The sequence below is a fragment of the Capricornis sumatraensis genome, chromosome 8, assembly GCF_032405125.1.
Source record: "Capricornis sumatraensis isolate serow.1 chromosome 8, serow.2, whole genome shotgun sequence".
NCBI lineage: Eukaryota > Metazoa > Chordata > Mammalia > Artiodactyla > Bovidae > Capricornis > Capricornis sumatraensis.
This window is the reverse complement of record NC_091076.1, coordinates 98714039-98731314: the sequence shown is the minus strand read 5'-3', so window position 1 is coordinate 98731314 and position 17276 is coordinate 98714039. Positions and strand designations below refer to the sequence as shown.

Sequence of the window (17276 nt, the reverse complement as noted above, 5' to 3'; positions counted from 1 at the left end):
AGATGTGACTAGCTGATTTTGGATGGCTTTGATACTGTATTTATTTATAAATAAAGCTATTATAATGAAAATGTTTTACTTTTTTTTTTTTTTGGCCTTGGTTTGTGGCTTGTGCGATCTTAGTTTCCCTACCAGGGATTGAACCTGTGCCCCAACAGTGAAAACTGCCTAATTGGCCAAGGAATTCCCAAAATGTTTTACTTGTGATAGAGCTTAATTAGAATCTTTTGAGAGTGGCAGCCAAGGAAATGTGTTATCATTAATGATTGTGTCAAGGTGGCCATTTCTGTGTGTTCATGATACAAGCTGTTGATTTAAAAAAAAAAAAAAGAAATTTTTGTTTTATTAATAAGCTCACTGAAAAAAATCCAAGTGCCTAATTTTTAGAAATAAGAGTTTTATTACAGAAGTTATTAAAAGAAGTGCTTTGGGTTCTGTTTATCAAGTTGAAGGTCAATATTGAACTTTTCTATAAAATTAAAGTCATTGTAAGGAAATGTTTAGAAGAAAAATTAATCTTAAAACTAAATAATTTACAGTAGTGTGAAAGTTGATTTTGAGTTGCCTGTTGAAAGAGTAGTATGCTAAGCCGGCATCAGAAGTTGGAATTGAGAGAGATTTTGGCACCGCAGTTGGCAATACGTTCTTATTCCTAAGGAAACAGTGTCAGTTTTTCATTAATGAGTAAGGGGTTTCTATAAGGATTTAAGAATATTTCATATTGAATATTGAATAATGACTTTAAGAAATAATGCTCTGGATTATGTGTTTCTTTTCTTTAGTCTCTATGCTCCAAAGTGTTATCTTAAAATATATATCTTTTGTTCAGGAAGTTCCTTTAATAAATGTCTTTTGTATGGAGAATCTTTTATCGAAGCAGACTATAAATATTTAGATTCCATTAAAATATTACCAGTCAAAGACATTTATAAAATAGTGTAATGCAGACACTTTTAAGACTAGCTTTATTTAAAGATACCCAGTAAACTTAGATTTACCTGAGAAGTCCCATTTCAGAATGTTTTGTATTTCCCTTTAAAATAATGATTAACGATGCTTTGTTCACTCTGTGGCATACTATGTAGTCTTGATACCATACCATCTTCCTTTAATCACGTCCCAGTTCCACAGAGTGTTTACAGTTTGCTGCTTCTTATCAGTTCTTCAGAGTTCTTCCATGTATGACTATAAATCTATGAAATGCTGAATAAAATGATATCTGTTCATTCTTAATCTCTGAGTGATAGTTTGTTTCTGTAACTGTTCCCTTTTATTACTTTTTTCTAACACTGCTTATCATAGCTATTCTTTTTGATCTCTGATAGTACTTGGGGATCTAATTCCGTGGTTTTGTTTCTGCTGACTCCCAGTCACCATGAATTCCTTTCTGAATGAAGTGTTTGGTGATCTTTGTGAGTTTGATTTTAATTGGTTGGAGTTCTGTGAACCTAAAGTGAGAATTGAGGAGTTTTCCCTGGAATCGCTTCATCTTGCCTTTGAGTTCTCAGTGGGGCAGTTCCAGGTTTCCTTTTCTAACCTTGCCTCTGGCCTGAGGCTGTTTCTCAGTTGATCACTGCTCTTTGGCAGCCCGCACTCTACCTGTCTGCCTCTCAGGTACCAGCTCCAGCTCAATTCACTTAAAAAAAAATTGAGGAGGATTCTTGGAACTTTTTCCCTTGCCTCTTTTGAAGATTAGCAGTGTCTCAAAATAGTTTCTTCTTTCCAATATTTAGTTGTTCTGAAGCAGAAAAATCTCTGGGGCTTCTGTAAGCACAGGTCAGAAATCACTGTTCCAACAAATCTATGGGTGCCCATCATTGTATTTTCACTAGGACCAAGAAGAGGTTATTTCAGGAAAACTGATGAGATTTGTCATTATAATTATTGGCTACAGTTCAAATTTATAATAGATATGCTGCTTTTATTTCATTCTTTAAGGTCCTATAAATCTTTGTCCTATATAATAGAATGTATGACATAATAACACAGTTCCCAGGTAGCTCAGTGGTAAGAATCTGCCTGCCAGTGCAAGAAATGCAGGAGACATGCATGGTTCAGTCCCTGGGTCAGGAGGATCCCCTGGAGGAGGAAATGTATCCACTCCAGTATTCTTGCCTGGAGAATTCCATGGACAGAGAAGCCCGGTGGGTTACAGTCCATGGGGTCACAGAGTCAGACATGACTGAGTGAGCGTGCCTATGATATAATAACAGGGGTCTTTGCTCCATTAAAAATCTTTAGTTGCTTTTTACATAGCAGTGAATCTTAGAACATTCTTCCTAAGGTGTCTTAAACTGATTCTCCGTTCACTAGCTTTATAGCTTTTACAATTCAAAATGGAGCAGTTATCCTTTAAAACATATGCTGTAGTTATTTTCAGGATCATAATTTTAATAATATGTCCAGTTTTGCTTTATTGAAGAGCTTAAAATTAATCATGGAATGAACATTTACACAGATTTTATGGTGTGGTAAAGAAATAATTGAAGGGAAATTTTAGAAAACATGTAATTCCTTATATCACTGACATTTGGAAAACAATGTTTTTTCAGACAAGTATTGAAGTACAGTTTCTGTTGGCAAATGTTGTGATTGCTTTTATATTAATTTAAAACCTGAATTATATTAAAACCCAGGAATGAACTCACTAAAAATATAGGCTGTGTGATAAGTTTCTGAGCCATTTATGGATTGGGTTTTGAATAAGCAAGTTTGTTAAACCACTGGGAATTAAAGATTCCAGCTCAACATCTCAAGTTTCTGAAACAATACATTTTCTCAGACTTCATGGAATTGTTCTGTGTCATTTACACTTGCTTGGCTCAGCAGGCCCAGCAGTGAGGTATTTTTTATTTTATATTTGTTTTTGCAGGGATCTTAGCAACATCAATTGTGAAGAGCTTGGTCCATTGCCTCCTGGATGGGAGATCCGGAATACAGCAACAGGCAGAGTTTATTTCGTTGACCATAACAACAGAACAACACAGTTTACAGATCCTCGGCTCTCTGCTAACTTGCATTTAGTTTTAAAGTAAGTTTTAAAAATAATACATGTTAAAATATGAGTCTCAACAAAAGAAGACTGATAGATGCTTTTTGTAATAAATGTGATAGAATGGCTTCTCTCTTCAGTTATAAATTATTTTTGTTGAACATAATTTTATGGGTATACCAAATGTTACTCTGATGTTTGGATATTTTAATCCCAACTGTGCTTAAGTAGGAACCTGCCCTGAAATGTTACGAAAAGAGTGTGTGTCAGAGGTTTGTCCCAGTACACCTGCAGAGACAGGCTGCTGTGTCCCTCTCCCCTCCACCCCTCAAGTGCCCTAGAACTAGCTCTGGGAGAGTTGAATCCATCCCAGAGGACTTTCTGCTGTCAGTTTTGTCCTTCAGCTTGAATCCTTTTTTCCCGTTTGCAGGACTGAAACAGTCTCTTTCACAAATCTTTGTGAATGGGCTTGATGTATCCTGGTTTTTTTTTTTTAATTAGAATATAGTTGATTTATAATACTGTGTCAGTTTCAGGTGTATAGCAGAGTGGCCCAGTTATATGTATATATTTTTTCCAGATTATTTTCCATTATAGGTTATATAAGATATTGAATATAGTACCGTGTGTTCTGCAGTAAATCCTTGTTGCTTGTCTGTTTTATGTGTAGCAGTTTATATCTGTGAATCCTATTCTACTAATTTACCCCTCCCCACCCTCCCTTTCTCCTTCGGTAACCATAAATTTGTTTCCTGTGTCTGTCAGTCTGTTTTTGCTTTGTGTATAGATTCATTTATATTATTTTTTAGATTCCACATATAAGTGGTATCATATATAATATTTGTCTTTCTCTCTGGCTTACTGCACTTTGTATGATATTCTCAAGGTCCATCCATATTGCCGCAAATGGCAATATTTCATTCTTTTTTATGACTGAGTAATATTTCATTGTGTGTGAGAGTATGTATACTTGGGTTGTTTCCTTGTCTTGGCTCTTGTAGATAGTGCTGCTGTATACATTGGAGTGCATGTATCTTTTTGCATTAGTTTTCATATTTTCCAGATGCATGCCCAGGAGTGGGATTGCTAGATCATATGGTAGCTCCATTTTAGTGTTTTCAGGACCCTCCATGCTGTTTTCCGTGGTAGCTACACCCATTTACATTCCCACCAACAGTGTCGGAGGGTTCCCTTTTCTTTCCACACCCTCCAGCATTTATTATTTGTAGACTTTTTTGATGAACTGTTTTAAAATTGGCTTTGTTGAAATTTAATTGACACACAGTAAATTGTACATATTTTCTGTGTGCAGTTTGTTTTGACATATTATATACTGTGAGACCCTCACCTTAATGGAGATAGTGAACGTATCCACTGCCCCAAGAGTTTCCTCCTGCCTCTCTGTAGCCTCTTGGTGGTCCCTCCTCCCACCCCTTTTCTAGTTTCCTGAGGCTGCCGTAACAAAATACTACACACTAGGTGGTTTAAAATAGTATAAGTTCATTCTCTGGCAGTTCTGGAGACTGGAGTTCAGAGCCAGGCTGGCCCAGGGTTGGTTCCTTCTGGAATCTCTCAAGGAGGATCAGTTCCATGCCCTTCTCCCAGCTGCTGTTGGTTCCCAGAAACCTTGCTGTTCCTTGACTTGTGGGACCATTATTCCAGTCTGTTCCTTGTCTTCACCTGGCCTTCTGCCATCTGGTCTACCCACAAAACATCTGCCACCAAGTGTGGGAGTTTTTTCCTCAAACATTTCAATTCTCCCTATCTACGGACTTGAATTCAGTCTAATGCCGCCCAGTTGGTATCGGCCTCACAGGTGAAGGGCTCAGTTTCAACAAGGCCTCCCATATTTCTTGCCAACTGGCTATATGTCAAGGCGTTCTCATGACCCTTGGGTTCAGCAGTTTACTAGAATGGCTCACAGAACTCAGGGAGATTATTTCCTTACTGTTACCAGTTTTTTTTATAAAGGGTGTAACTCAGGCACAGCCAAATGGAAGCGAGGCATAGGACAGGAGAGGCATAGGACAGGAGAGAGGGGCTACATGGGCCTTGCATGTACTTACCTGCAAGGTGCTTCATCCTCGGGGCACCTGCGGTGTGTTCATCAACCCAGCGTTCTGAACACCAGCATTCAGGGGTTTTTATGGAGATGTTATCACATAGGAGTGATTGATCATTAACTCAGTCTCCAGTTCCTCTCCCCGCTCCCCAGAGGCTGTGCGGCGGGGGGCGGAGGGGGGGTTGGCACTGAAAGTTCTAGGCTTGTCATCAAGCTTTGGTTTTTCCTGCGACCAGGCCCCATCCTGCAACTATGTAACAGTCACCTCACTGAAACAAAGAATGCTCCAAAACCCAGGAACTTCTAAGGGACTTAGGAGCTTCCGTGTCTTGTACCAGGGACAAAGACCAAATATTGGAACAGAATACACTTTTCTTGTCACCTCTGTCATTCAGGAAATTTCAAGCATTTTAGGAGTTCTGTGTCAGTAACTGGGGACAAAGACCAAAGTATATATCTTAATATGTTACAGCTTCTCCCCTATATTCTGGATCCAAGTTTACCTCTCCTTATAAGAATACCAGTCTGTTGGATTTAGGGCCACCCTCATCTAGTGTGACCTCATTTAACTTGAGTACATCTGCAAAGACCCTGTGTCCAAATAAGGTCAAAGTCAGGGGTGCTAAGGCTTACGCCCTCAACTTACTTAGACACAGTTCAGTCTACACCTCATTTTCAGCCAACCACCGATTTGCTTTCTATCACTATACATTGCAGTGTTTAGAGTTCTGGATAAGTGGATTCATACAATATGTCCTCTCTTTTGTTTTCTTTTACCCAGCGTAATTATTTGAGATTCATCTCTGTTGTTGCCTGTATAGTTCATTTCTTTTCATTCCATTGTGTGGATAGACCTCAATTTATGAATCTGTTTACCTGCTGATGAATATTTGGATTGTTTCAGTTTGGGGCTGTGACTAAACTGCTATGAACATTTATGTTTAAGTCCTTCTGTGGACATACACTCTCACTTCTCTTTGATAAATAAATGCCTAGGCTGCATTATATGACAGATTTGTGTTAAACTTTTGAAGAGACTGCCAGATTGTCTTTCGAAGTGATTGTGCCATTTGACATTCCCACTAGCAGTGTGTGAGAGTTGTAGTTGCTCTTGGTAACACTTGGTTTCAGTTCAGTTCAGTCTCTCAGTCGTGTCCGACTCTTTGCAACGCCATGAATCGCAGTACGCCAGGCCTCCCTGTCCATCACCAACTCCCGGAGTTCACTCAGATTCATGTCCATTGAGTCAGTGATGCTATCCAGCCATCTCATCCTCTGTCGTCCCCTTCTCCTCCTGCCCCCAATCCCTCCCAGTATCAAAGTCTTTTCCAATGAGTCAACTCTTTGCATGAGGTGGCCAAAGTACTGGAGTTTCACTATGGTTAATCTTAATTTTAGACATTCTAATAGATGTATAGTGGTATCTCATTAAGTTTTTTAAATTAATTTATTTTTTATTGAAGGATAATTGCTTTACAGAATTCTCATGAAGTTTTAATTTGCTTTCCTGTAGTAACTAATGATGTTGAGCATCTTTTCATGGGCTTATTTCCATCTGTATATCTTCTTTGGTGAAATTTTTTGCCTCCTTTTTAAAAAAAAAAAACTGAGTTTTTTTGAGTTTTGAGAATTCTTTAGATGCTTGAAATACAAGTTTTATGTCAGCTATAAGCTTTAGAAAGATTTTCTCCTAGACTGTGACTTGTCTTTTCATTTTTTTAACAGTGTCTTTTGAAAAGTGTAAAGGTTCTTGAAATTTAAGTGATGTTCATTTTATCCATTTGTTTGTCTACGGATTGTGCTTTGGCGCCTAAGGCTTTTGGCTTTAGGTTTTACAGTGAAGTCTCTGATCCACTTTGAATTAAAGTTTTGTATCTTTAACTTTGTGTACCCAAGTTCTTTTTTTGGGATAGGATTAATACGTTAAAGAGTATTTTTAATATATTCTGTTTTGATTTATATATGTGTGTGTATACAAAAAACACCTTTATTACAATGCTTATGAGAATAAATGGTGATTTGTCATTTTCATCAAAGCTGCGTTTTTTTGGATAGTTATGTGTTCTACGTATAAATTTGGGCCTTTACCTATTGAACCATTATATGTAAAGTAAGTTTGAGTGATTTGTTAGAGAACTGAAAGTTATTTTTATTTTCTCATAGCTACCATTGTCCTTTACTTATAGGTTAGAAGATTATACTCTTGTCTGTTGTATGTGAAATTAGATTCCAACGGAATCATTCCGCATTTGCATAGACATTAATTGTGAATTACGTGACTTTTTATTTCCTGACAGTTTACTGAAATTAACTCATTCATTATATCATAAGATTCTTTAAAAAAAATTCTTAGATGCAGCTTACAGTATTTTTGTCAGAATAAATGTATCTCTAGGCAATGTGCCTTCTAAAAATTATGTTTCTGCTATACTTGGGAGATTATTTTTGTGTATTTGTGGTAAACTGTATATGCAGTTCAAAGTCACTTTAGCATAAGAGACGATGTGAATGTACTTAATGCCAATGACTGTAATACTTAAAAATGGTTAAAATGGTAAATTTTATGTATGTTTTACCACAGTAAAAAGATAAGGACTTCCTTAGTGGTCCCCTGGTTAAGACTCCATGCTTCTTCTGCAGGGGACACAGATTTGATCCCTGGTCAAGGAACTAAGGTCCTGCATGCCACACTGCATGCCCCCCCCCCCAAAAAAAAGAAGGAAAGAAAAGAAAAATAGTCACTTTATAAAGCATTTAGACTTGTTTGTAAAGTGCTCATTTCTCTGTGACTTCCCACATTCCTGTGGTCTAGACTGTAGCATGCATAGGAGAAGGGGTCCTGCCAAACTGCCAGTTCCAACTGTTTGTCTCTTTCAGAGAGACAGACTCGAGATAACAGGCGCAGGGTTTGGCATGCGCCTGAATTTTGAAGTGAGAGCTGGTAAACTGAGTGGAGGAAAATGGAAACAGTACTTGAGAAAGTTGCTCTCAGCAGCTGTATAAAGCTTTTTGGATAAAACTCTCATTGTCCACTTCCATAAATTCTAAGAAATAAACTCTGGAGCCAGTTTATTGTTGTCAGAAATGTCAAGCTAAGACTAAAATAAGGCCTCGAAATAATATAGACTCGGTTTAGCATGCAGTGCTATTTTAAATGTATAATTGCAGTCTTTAAAAAAGATTCTTTACTAATGTTTGTTTACTTGTAGTCGGCAGAACCAACTGAAAGACCAGCAGCAGCAGGTGGTGTCGTTGTGCCCTGATGACACAGAGTGTCTGACAGTCCCACGGTACAAGCGCGACCTAGTTCAGAAGCTAAAGATTCTGCGGCAGGAACTTTCCCAGCAACAGCCTCAGGCTGGCCATTGCCGCATTGAGGTTTCCAGGGAAGAGATTTTTGAGGTAAACGTACAAGTCTGATTTTAAAATAGAGAAAGTTTAAATTCCAGTGATGAACTTGTTTTCCAAGTATATATTGGGACTCAGTCTCTTTAAGGGCTTCCCTGGTAGCTCACATGGTAAAGAATCCGCCTGCAATGTGGGAGGACCTGGGTTTGATCCCTGTGTAGGGAAGATCCCCTGGAGAAGGGAATGGTTACCTACCTATTCCAATATTCTTGCTTGGAGAATTCCGTGGACAGAGGAGACTGGCAGGCTGCAGTCCGTGTTATCGCAAAGAGTCGGACACGACTGAGCGACTTCTACTTTAATCTCTTTAAAATGGGAGAATTTTCATTAATTTCTCTTCTTACTTGTGGGGAGTAAAGTCAGTAGTATTGGAGAGATTTCATATATAAGATAAACATTTGAATGGGATGAAGTGTGAGAGGTTCTGATGGGTGAAGCTTGGTCCCTGCATTGCAGATACTGATTTGTTCATGAATTTTAAAAGACCACAGATATTATCCATCCCTTATTTTTTAATTCTTCCAAAAGGTAAGGGACTGTTCGATAAAAAAAATCGTTTTGTCTAAATACTGTTGGACTGCTTCCTTAATTTATTGAAAATCTTCCTTTCTGGTATGTCCTTTTATCTCTCGATTTTATAGCTCTAATAGCAGCTTCAATGTTCTTACATAATAAGTGGCAAGAGGTCCAAGGTGGGACTTGCCCACTTATTAGAGGGTTCCAGGGCAAGAAATGTTTGGGGACTTCATAATCCTTCTCCCAAAGGATGAACTTTTTTCTCTCAGAACAGTTCTGACCTTGTTTGTACTCAGCCCTTTGTAATGTTAAAATAATGTAAAGTTGTCAGTGTAGTGAGGAGCACATTAACAATTACTTAACGTTCTTTGAAACTTTCTGCTTCTTACCTTTACTTTCTGGTGCAATCTGTCACTTGGATGAGGTCGACTAACTTTAAAAATGTGGTACTTCTGTCAGATTGTGTTTTTTTAATATGTGTGGTATCATTGCTGTAGTTAATAGGACTTAAATATGGAGTCTTGCATTTAGTAGGTTTTTAATATGTCTATCAAAGGATAATGTCTATCAAAGGAATTGATTTCAGTAGTATTAAACTGTATCTGTTTTAAGTTCCATGAGGTTCCAAACACTTGGAGTTGATCCATTGATTTGATTGTTGAACACATTCCACCTTATTTAAATAAACATATGTTTCGTAGGTGGAATGGGAAGGAGAGTTTAAACAGGAGTTAAAAACACCTAGTAATAATAGTATATTAAACATTTTTTTCAGGAATCATATCGACAGGTCATGAAAATGAGACCAAAAGATCTCTGGAAGCGATTAATGATAAAATTTCGTGGAGAAGAAGGCCTTGACTATGGAGGGGTTGCCAGGTAAAGACATACTTGGCAGTAAATGGCAAATAGATCCTTATATTTGCAAATTAGATACTCTCTGTGGTGTAACCTTCTCATTGGTATTTAGTTTCTAACATAGTGTTACCGAATGTCTGCAGTGTGGAGGATACCCTAGTACATACATTCATAATGAAGTTATTTTGTAGCACTGCTGCCAGTGGAGTCTTTGTGAACTCCCTAACGGATCATATCTTCCAATGCGACTTTCTCTGAAGACTAGCTGCAACCCTGCGTGGACTATTGGTGGGGCCTATAGGCCTGATATTCTCTCCATTTCTCTCCTTCAGTACATGCCCTTCCCTCTGCTTTACATTGTCAGGAACAATCTTGAGATTTTAATGATGTGTATTCTAAACTGAATACTGTTTCCCTTTGCTTCCGTTGCCATGCTTTTTAACCTTGTTAAAGGAATGTTTGTGTCTGAAAGTATGTGTGTCTATCATAAATTCTCCATAGAATATTTCAGTACATTCAATATGATGTTTCTGCTGCATTCATACATCAAGTATTTTGTTTCCAGGTGTGAGAATTCACTATATATAAATGCAACAGAAACATTATAGCTTCTTTGTTAAAACATTTTAAGGACCATCATGATAATTCTGTCTCCCCTAATCTAAATCTATCTAGCCTAAATGAAATTTGTGTTTCCACCAGGTCCCATAATTGCTATTTGGCATTACTTGTTTTTACCTGTAAACTTTTTCTGTGACCCTTTTACTTGCAAATGGATAGTTTCCTTAGTTTGGATTTTTAGAATTGATCACTGTGCATGCATGCTCAGTTGTGTCCAACTCTTTGCAATCCCATGGCCTGGAGCCCACCAGGCTCCTCTGTCCATGGGGATTTCCCAGGCAAGAATACTGGAGTGGGTTGCCATTTCCTTCTCCAGAGGATCCTCCCGACCCAGGGATTGAACCTGAGTCTCCTGCTTGGCAGGCAGATTGTTTACCACTGAACCACCAGGGAAGCCTTTAAAAAACACATATATGCATAAAAATAATACAAGACATATTAGGTTTGAAAGTTGCTTATTGGAGATCTCACTTTTTAATTTATAGACTTTTCAAGTATTAAACATAATGATTTGATTTAGACTCCATCAAATGATAGAACTTTGAAATGTTTTCCTTTAACTATTTTAATAGTGTTTCACTGCATTTCCTAAAATTATATTATTCCCCTGTTTAATCCATAATATCAGAGTATATCACTTACATGACTTTCCTAGCCGAGGAATGACAGGAGTTGAGACGCGGACGTCACCTTAAGTTCTAGACTAGAGATTGTATTTCTGTCTCACCAAGACAAGAAGTGGTCTTTCATACTTTGAAAAATGTAAATGATTTAATCAGTTTAAGGTGATAGAACTGGTTATTATAGGTTTTAAAAACACTGATGTATGCTTAAACCAAGAAGTGGGATGAAACATCCCCAGGAAGTGCTGGCCTGCCCTTTCATTCCCACTTAGACCACAGGCCTTGGTAGTTTCTCACCACTTACAGGTTTATCATGGTTATTCTAGGGTTTACACAAGACAGACAGTGGAAATGGATAGTGAAATTTTCTTACTAAAACCATACCAACAATAAGACATGAATTAGTTATGTATGAATGGTATATATGGTATAAACTAGTAGAAAACTGCCACGATTGGAGAGGATCAGGGTGGTATGGATGGGACCACATGGAGGTTTTGAAATAAAACCATATTCTTCCCTTCATTTTATATTTATCATGGATCACAGATTTGTTTAGCAATTGAAAGTAACAGACCACTGGGCTGCAGCATCTGATAGTACTTCTGGATATTATTATTATATTTGCTTATGTTAAAATGTCATAAAATTACCTAAAGTTGAGTGAGACATGAGTTCAGTATAATAAAACAAGGGTTTTCATTTACTTTGGGGCGTGGTAGATTATTCTTTTTTTAAATTTTTAATTGGAGGATAATTGCTTTACCATGTTGGTTGGTTTCTGCCATACAGCAACAGAAATCAGCCATAGGTATACTATCTCCTCTTGAACCTCCCTCCCATCCCCCACTTTGTCCCACCCCTCTAGGTTGTCACAGGGCATGGGGTTGAGCTCCATGGGTTAGTATACTTTTCTAAAGTGATCTTACATAACTAGTTACTCGTGCTTTATTTTGTTTTATTAAAAACTTCTTTGCTAACATTAATTAATAGCATATCTTAGTAAAAGTATATTTATTAACAAAAAATTCCTGTGGCATATCTTGTTTTTTAGGGAGTGGTTATATCTCTTGTCACATGAAATGCTGAATCCTTATTATGGCCTCTTCCAGTATTCAAGAGATGATATCTATACATTGCAGATCAATCCTGATTCTGCAGTTAATCCGGTATGATTGGTGGTTATAATGATATGAACTGACTTATGACCTACAATGTTTTTTCATCTTTAAATGTCAGTGTAGTCTATGACATAGGTTTGCTGTCTTTGTTGAAGTCACATCCTTGGACTTGGCAAGTCCTCTTTTAAGTTTTTCTTAGATAAGTGATGATGAGTGGATGCATCAGTTTGGCCCAGGGAGGTTTACCACATCACTGTTTACAGTACCCCCAACTGGAAGTAACATTGCTGTCCACAAGAGGGACTGATTAAATTATGACATGAAGCAGCATGACGTGGTTAAGAGCTTAGACTCTGGAATTAGACATGAGAACATATCCTGGTCCTGTTACTAACTAGCTTTGTGACTTTCATTGACTTAAGCCTCAGTGATAAAATATAATTTGAACCTGAGAGAAGGGTTGTGACTGTTAAATGAGACCCTGAACAGTGCTATACGTTATTAACCCTATTACATATTATTAAGTACTCAGCAAGAGTTAGCAGCTGTTACTAATTTGTTGGTTTTATAGTATTTCTATTATCTTTCCATACAAGGGTATATTATAGAGCCCCTAAAATGATGTTGTGGGATAATGGATAATGATACGTAAAGATAGTATTTGTAATATATTAGGTGGAAAAAAGATAACGAAATAGAATGATGCAACTTTGGTAAACATACGTATATGTGAGAACATTGAAAAGATCCACACTGTAATATTTACAGTGGTTATCTCTGAGTGTTAAGACTATGAGCTTTTTTTCATTGTCTGTATTTTCTAAATATTTTGTAGTGAACAGGTACTGGTTTTTTAAAAGAAAAGTGCTATTTGTAAGATAAAAGGGAGGCTTAAAGGTGAGCTTAGGGATTGTTAAACAGAGAAGTAAAAGAAGTTTAAAATACAAATATCCAACAGTAATAAAACAATATATCATGGAAGACCAAATCTGTCTAAACATGGTAGGCACGGTAAGTTCCTTGCTAGGTATTCTTCCTAAAGGGAAGATTTTTAGGTGAAGATTCTGCTTGACCAGCTCATTCACCGTAGTAATGATAGCTCACGTTTGTAGAGCATTTACCATATACCAGGTCCAGTGCCTTGGGCTTCATCACCTCATGTTACTACCCACAGAGACTCTTTTTAGATACTATTATTACCCTCATTTTTCCAGATAATAGAAAATTATTTCTACAAAGGTTAAGCAGTTTGCCCAAGTGTACATAGCTAGTAACTGGTAGAATCAGGACTCTAGTCCAAGTTAGACATGAAGTCTGTGCTCTTAAATCTGTGATGTTTTGAAGTTCATTTCCTGGTAGGTCAAGAGAACTAGGAGGTAGAGAGTTGAAAGCTTTTCCGAATGACAGAGCCATGATTATGAGGAGCTCAGCTCAGCAGGAGATGGGCGGAGAGAGGAGAACAGGATCTGCAGGAGACTAGTGAGGCTGCAGAGGGGCTAGACTCAGTTTCCGAGGGTAGATTTCACAGTGACTGCCCTTTCCTTGCGAGAGGCATTGACTCTGCTGTGATATTTTATAGCTAAGTATAGTATCTTAAGTGTGCCCTATAGAAACTCTCCCTAATGAGCATTGAGCTTTGATATGATAACCTATCCACTTAAATAGTTATAAACTGGAGTTTCAGTTGATACTTATTATTTAAAAAATTAGTGTTGCTTACATATTTATTAAAAATTCCCTGGATAGTATCTACCTTGAATATTTATATAAACTTTTCAATTTCAGGAACATTTATCATACTTCCACTTTGTTGGACGAATAATGGGAATGGCTGTGTTTCATGGACATTATATTGATGGTGGTTTCACGTTGCCGTTCTATAAACAGTTGCTTGGGAAGTCCATTACTTTGGATGACATGGAATTAGTTGATCCAGATCTTCATAACAGTTTAGTGTGGATACTGTATGTATTGAGTCTTGTTCATTAGAATCTGAGCTCTTAAAAGATACATGTTTCAAAATGGATGTACTTTTTTTGAAATATAAAACATGATGCACAGAAAATATGAAGGGTGCTCATCTGAGTGATGGGACCATATGAGACTTTACCTCTTTCTACTACTGCTTTTGTGTATTTTTCAAATTCCTAAAGTTTAGCAAAAGTGTTATTTCTTTAAAAGGGGAAAATGTAGTATACTGTATTTTTAAAAGCACTTAATGGTTTCCTCAACATGATGCAGGTTCTGTTTCCATTTATCATGTGTTAGAATAAGATATTTCTGCTCAAATGATGATTGCTGAAACCATACATTAAAAAGGGTTTTTGTAAGAGTTAGTTCTGTTTGTTGGGAGGTCATTCATCTGTGAAGATACACTGGCCATGCTTGTTTTTACCAGGTACACAAGTAGCTTTCTCAGTGGGGCTCCTCAGGTGTTTGGTCACTTGGATTACCAAGATTCTGGTAAAACTTCTTACCTAAAAGCCAAACAGAACTGAGGTTTCCCTGTGTAAAACCCAGCTTTCCAGGGCTTCCTCTTTGCTCAATAAAATGTTCCCAGGGTTTATGAAGGTTAAAGCTCTTTGACTTTTCTGCCCCTAGGAGGAACGGTGGCCTAAGAACTAGTAACAAGAACATAGGGTCAGATGTTCCTGTGTTTGTCATGTCGTAAAACTACCTTAGTTTTATTTGTCTCACCAATTACTATATCTCCGAGATCTGAATTTTAGATTTTCTAGTCATGTGTCTTTCCCTTTTCTTCCTTTCTAGCGAGAATGATACCACAGGTGTTTTGGACCACACCTTCTGTGTCGAACATAATGCCTATGGTGAAATCATTCAGCATGAACTTAAACCAAATGGCAAGAGCATCCCCGTTACTGAAGAAAATAAAAAAGAATATGTCAGGTAAACACTTGTATCTTCTTAAGCCTGAGACTTGTTTTAATGTTCTAGAATGGTACAGAAAAACATTGATGCTTAGATAATGTTACTTACTGCCACAGAATAGGCTTCTGCAGAATTAAGTGGCCTTTATTATTTCTCATGGTCCCGTGGGTCAGTTACTTGGATCGAGGACGACAGGGATAGCACACTGCTCCTCCGCGTGGTGTCAGCTGGGGCGGAAATGTTCAGATGGCCTCTTCACTCACATGTCTGATGTTTCACCTGGGGTGGCTTGGCTGGCTGGGCGCTGCCTGGAGTGGACGCTGGGTCACCATCTGGCACCTGGTTCTCACTGTTGGCTGGCCTCCTTGGTTATCCCATGTGGTCTCAGAGGCCTGGCTCTTCAGCACGGTAGCCAGACTTCTTATCGGATGGCTGGTTTCCCAGAGCACAGGAGGAGGAGTTGTGGGATATTTTAAAGTCCCAAGGCTGAAATTGGCCAACATCACCTCTGCTGTATTCTTTTGGTTAAAGCGAGTCGCACACCAGCCCAGGTTCAGTTGAAGGAGGGGCTGTACAAAGGCACTAATTTCAGGAAACACGGTTTGCCATGTCATGTGTGGTGGAGCTCCCACAGCTAGCTGTGCAGAAGCACTTTTGTGCTATATTACTAGGACTTAATCCTACTTATAAATAAAGATGTTATGGGTTTATATAAGAAATACATGTTTTCAATAGAAATCTAATTTATGAAAATAGAAATATATTTGATATATATTAAATATAAATATAATAGAAATATTTATTAAAGAAATATAGATTATATAAGTACTATATTTCTTGTTAAAAAAATCAAGAAAATGTTCAGGTTTTACAAAATCACCTGCTGATTGAGGAATCTAGAAATATTAAGTGAGATCATTTGGCTCATGGTATGTAAAGTTTTTCTAAGCATTAAACTATGATAATCGAATTTAGGAGTGTGAACTTCACCATATGTACACAGAAGTGTGCTTGCTGTACTTTTTTGCACAGAATATGTCCTCAGGTCTTACTGGCTAAAATGTTTTGGTTTATGGATGAGGCCCATCAGTCTCGTAGCCTGTGAACACTGGTAGAGCTTTGTTGGAAAACAATTTGAAAACAGCTGCCAAAATGAAAATGCATATGCAGCTCCATTCTTAGGGATCTATTGTTTGGAAACACATTTGTAATTAAAGAAATACAAGGCTGTTTAAACCTGAAAACTGCAAAATGTTTGTAGAAGAGGATGATGAATATAACAGAATATTGTGTGGCTATTTTAAAAAAGATTCTGCATAAGCTGTCACTTAAAAAGCATGTCTTGGAACAAAGTCTGTATTGTTTTATTCTTATACAGAAGATGTTCAGGAAGACCACTTACCCAATAAAATGTTGCCTAGGGTGGGGGAGTGGAAGTGATAGGCCTGGAAGTAGAGACGAAAGAGGGTAAGAGAGTGGACTTTCGGGTTTTACTCTGTCTCCACATTTAATGGTTGATTTTTAAATTATGACTTTTCTTTTAATAACAAACACATTTGTAACTTAATGAGGGACTTCCCCATGGTCCAGTGGTTAGCACTCCATGCTTCCACAGCAGGGGGCATGGGTTTGAAGTTTGATCTCTGGATGGGGAACTAAGATTACACATGTCAAGCAGTGTGGCCCCCACCCCCCCCCCCAAAATACACACACACATAGATAACAATTAAAAAATAAAATAACAAAAGAAGAGTGAATGGGGATTTCCTGAAGTTCAGTAGCGTGTCACTCCCAGGATCTAGAGTCGAGTAGACTGCTCTCTCCAGGATTCAATTCTTGTTTACAGCACACAGTAATTATTCCTTGGGGTTTCCCAGATGGCTCCGTGGTAAAAAATCTACCTGCAGCGCAGGAGACATGGGTTCAGTCTCTGGGTCAGGTCCCCTGGAGAAGGAAGCCTGGGGAATCTCATGCACAGAGGAACCTGGCGGGCTGCAGTCCAGGGCGTGGCAAGAGGGTCTGACACGACTACCACCGATTATCCCTTATCAGATAGTTTTGAAATTTTAAAAATTACAAAGAAAAACTTTTTACAGGTATGCAGTTTTGATGTGCCCTTAAACAAGGAAAAATGAGGTCCCCCAAGGGATACAGTTAATATTAAGTAACTCATTTCTTAGAGAATT

At 37.9% G+C, this 17276-nt stretch overlaps 1 protein-coding gene across 1 annotated transcript in view; it reads left to right on the top strand.

Moving 5' to 3' along the window:
- Window positions 1–17276, top strand: part of SMURF2 (SMAD specific E3 ubiquitin protein ligase 2) — a 114053-nt gene that overhangs the window by 89929 nt on the left and 6848 nt on the right. Inside the window, exons 10-15 of the mRNA XM_068977497.1 lie at window positions 2873–3031; window positions 8264–8456; window positions 9754–9857; window positions 12135–12249; window positions 13987–14165; window positions 14971–15108. Coding sequence (XP_068833598.1) covers window positions 2873–3031; window positions 8264–8456; window positions 9754–9857; window positions 12135–12249; window positions 13987–14165; window positions 14971–15108 — 888 coding nt within the window. The remainder of the gene's footprint in view (window positions 1–2872; window positions 3032–8263; window positions 8457–9753; window positions 9858–12134; window positions 12250–13986; window positions 14166–14970; window positions 15109–17276) is intronic.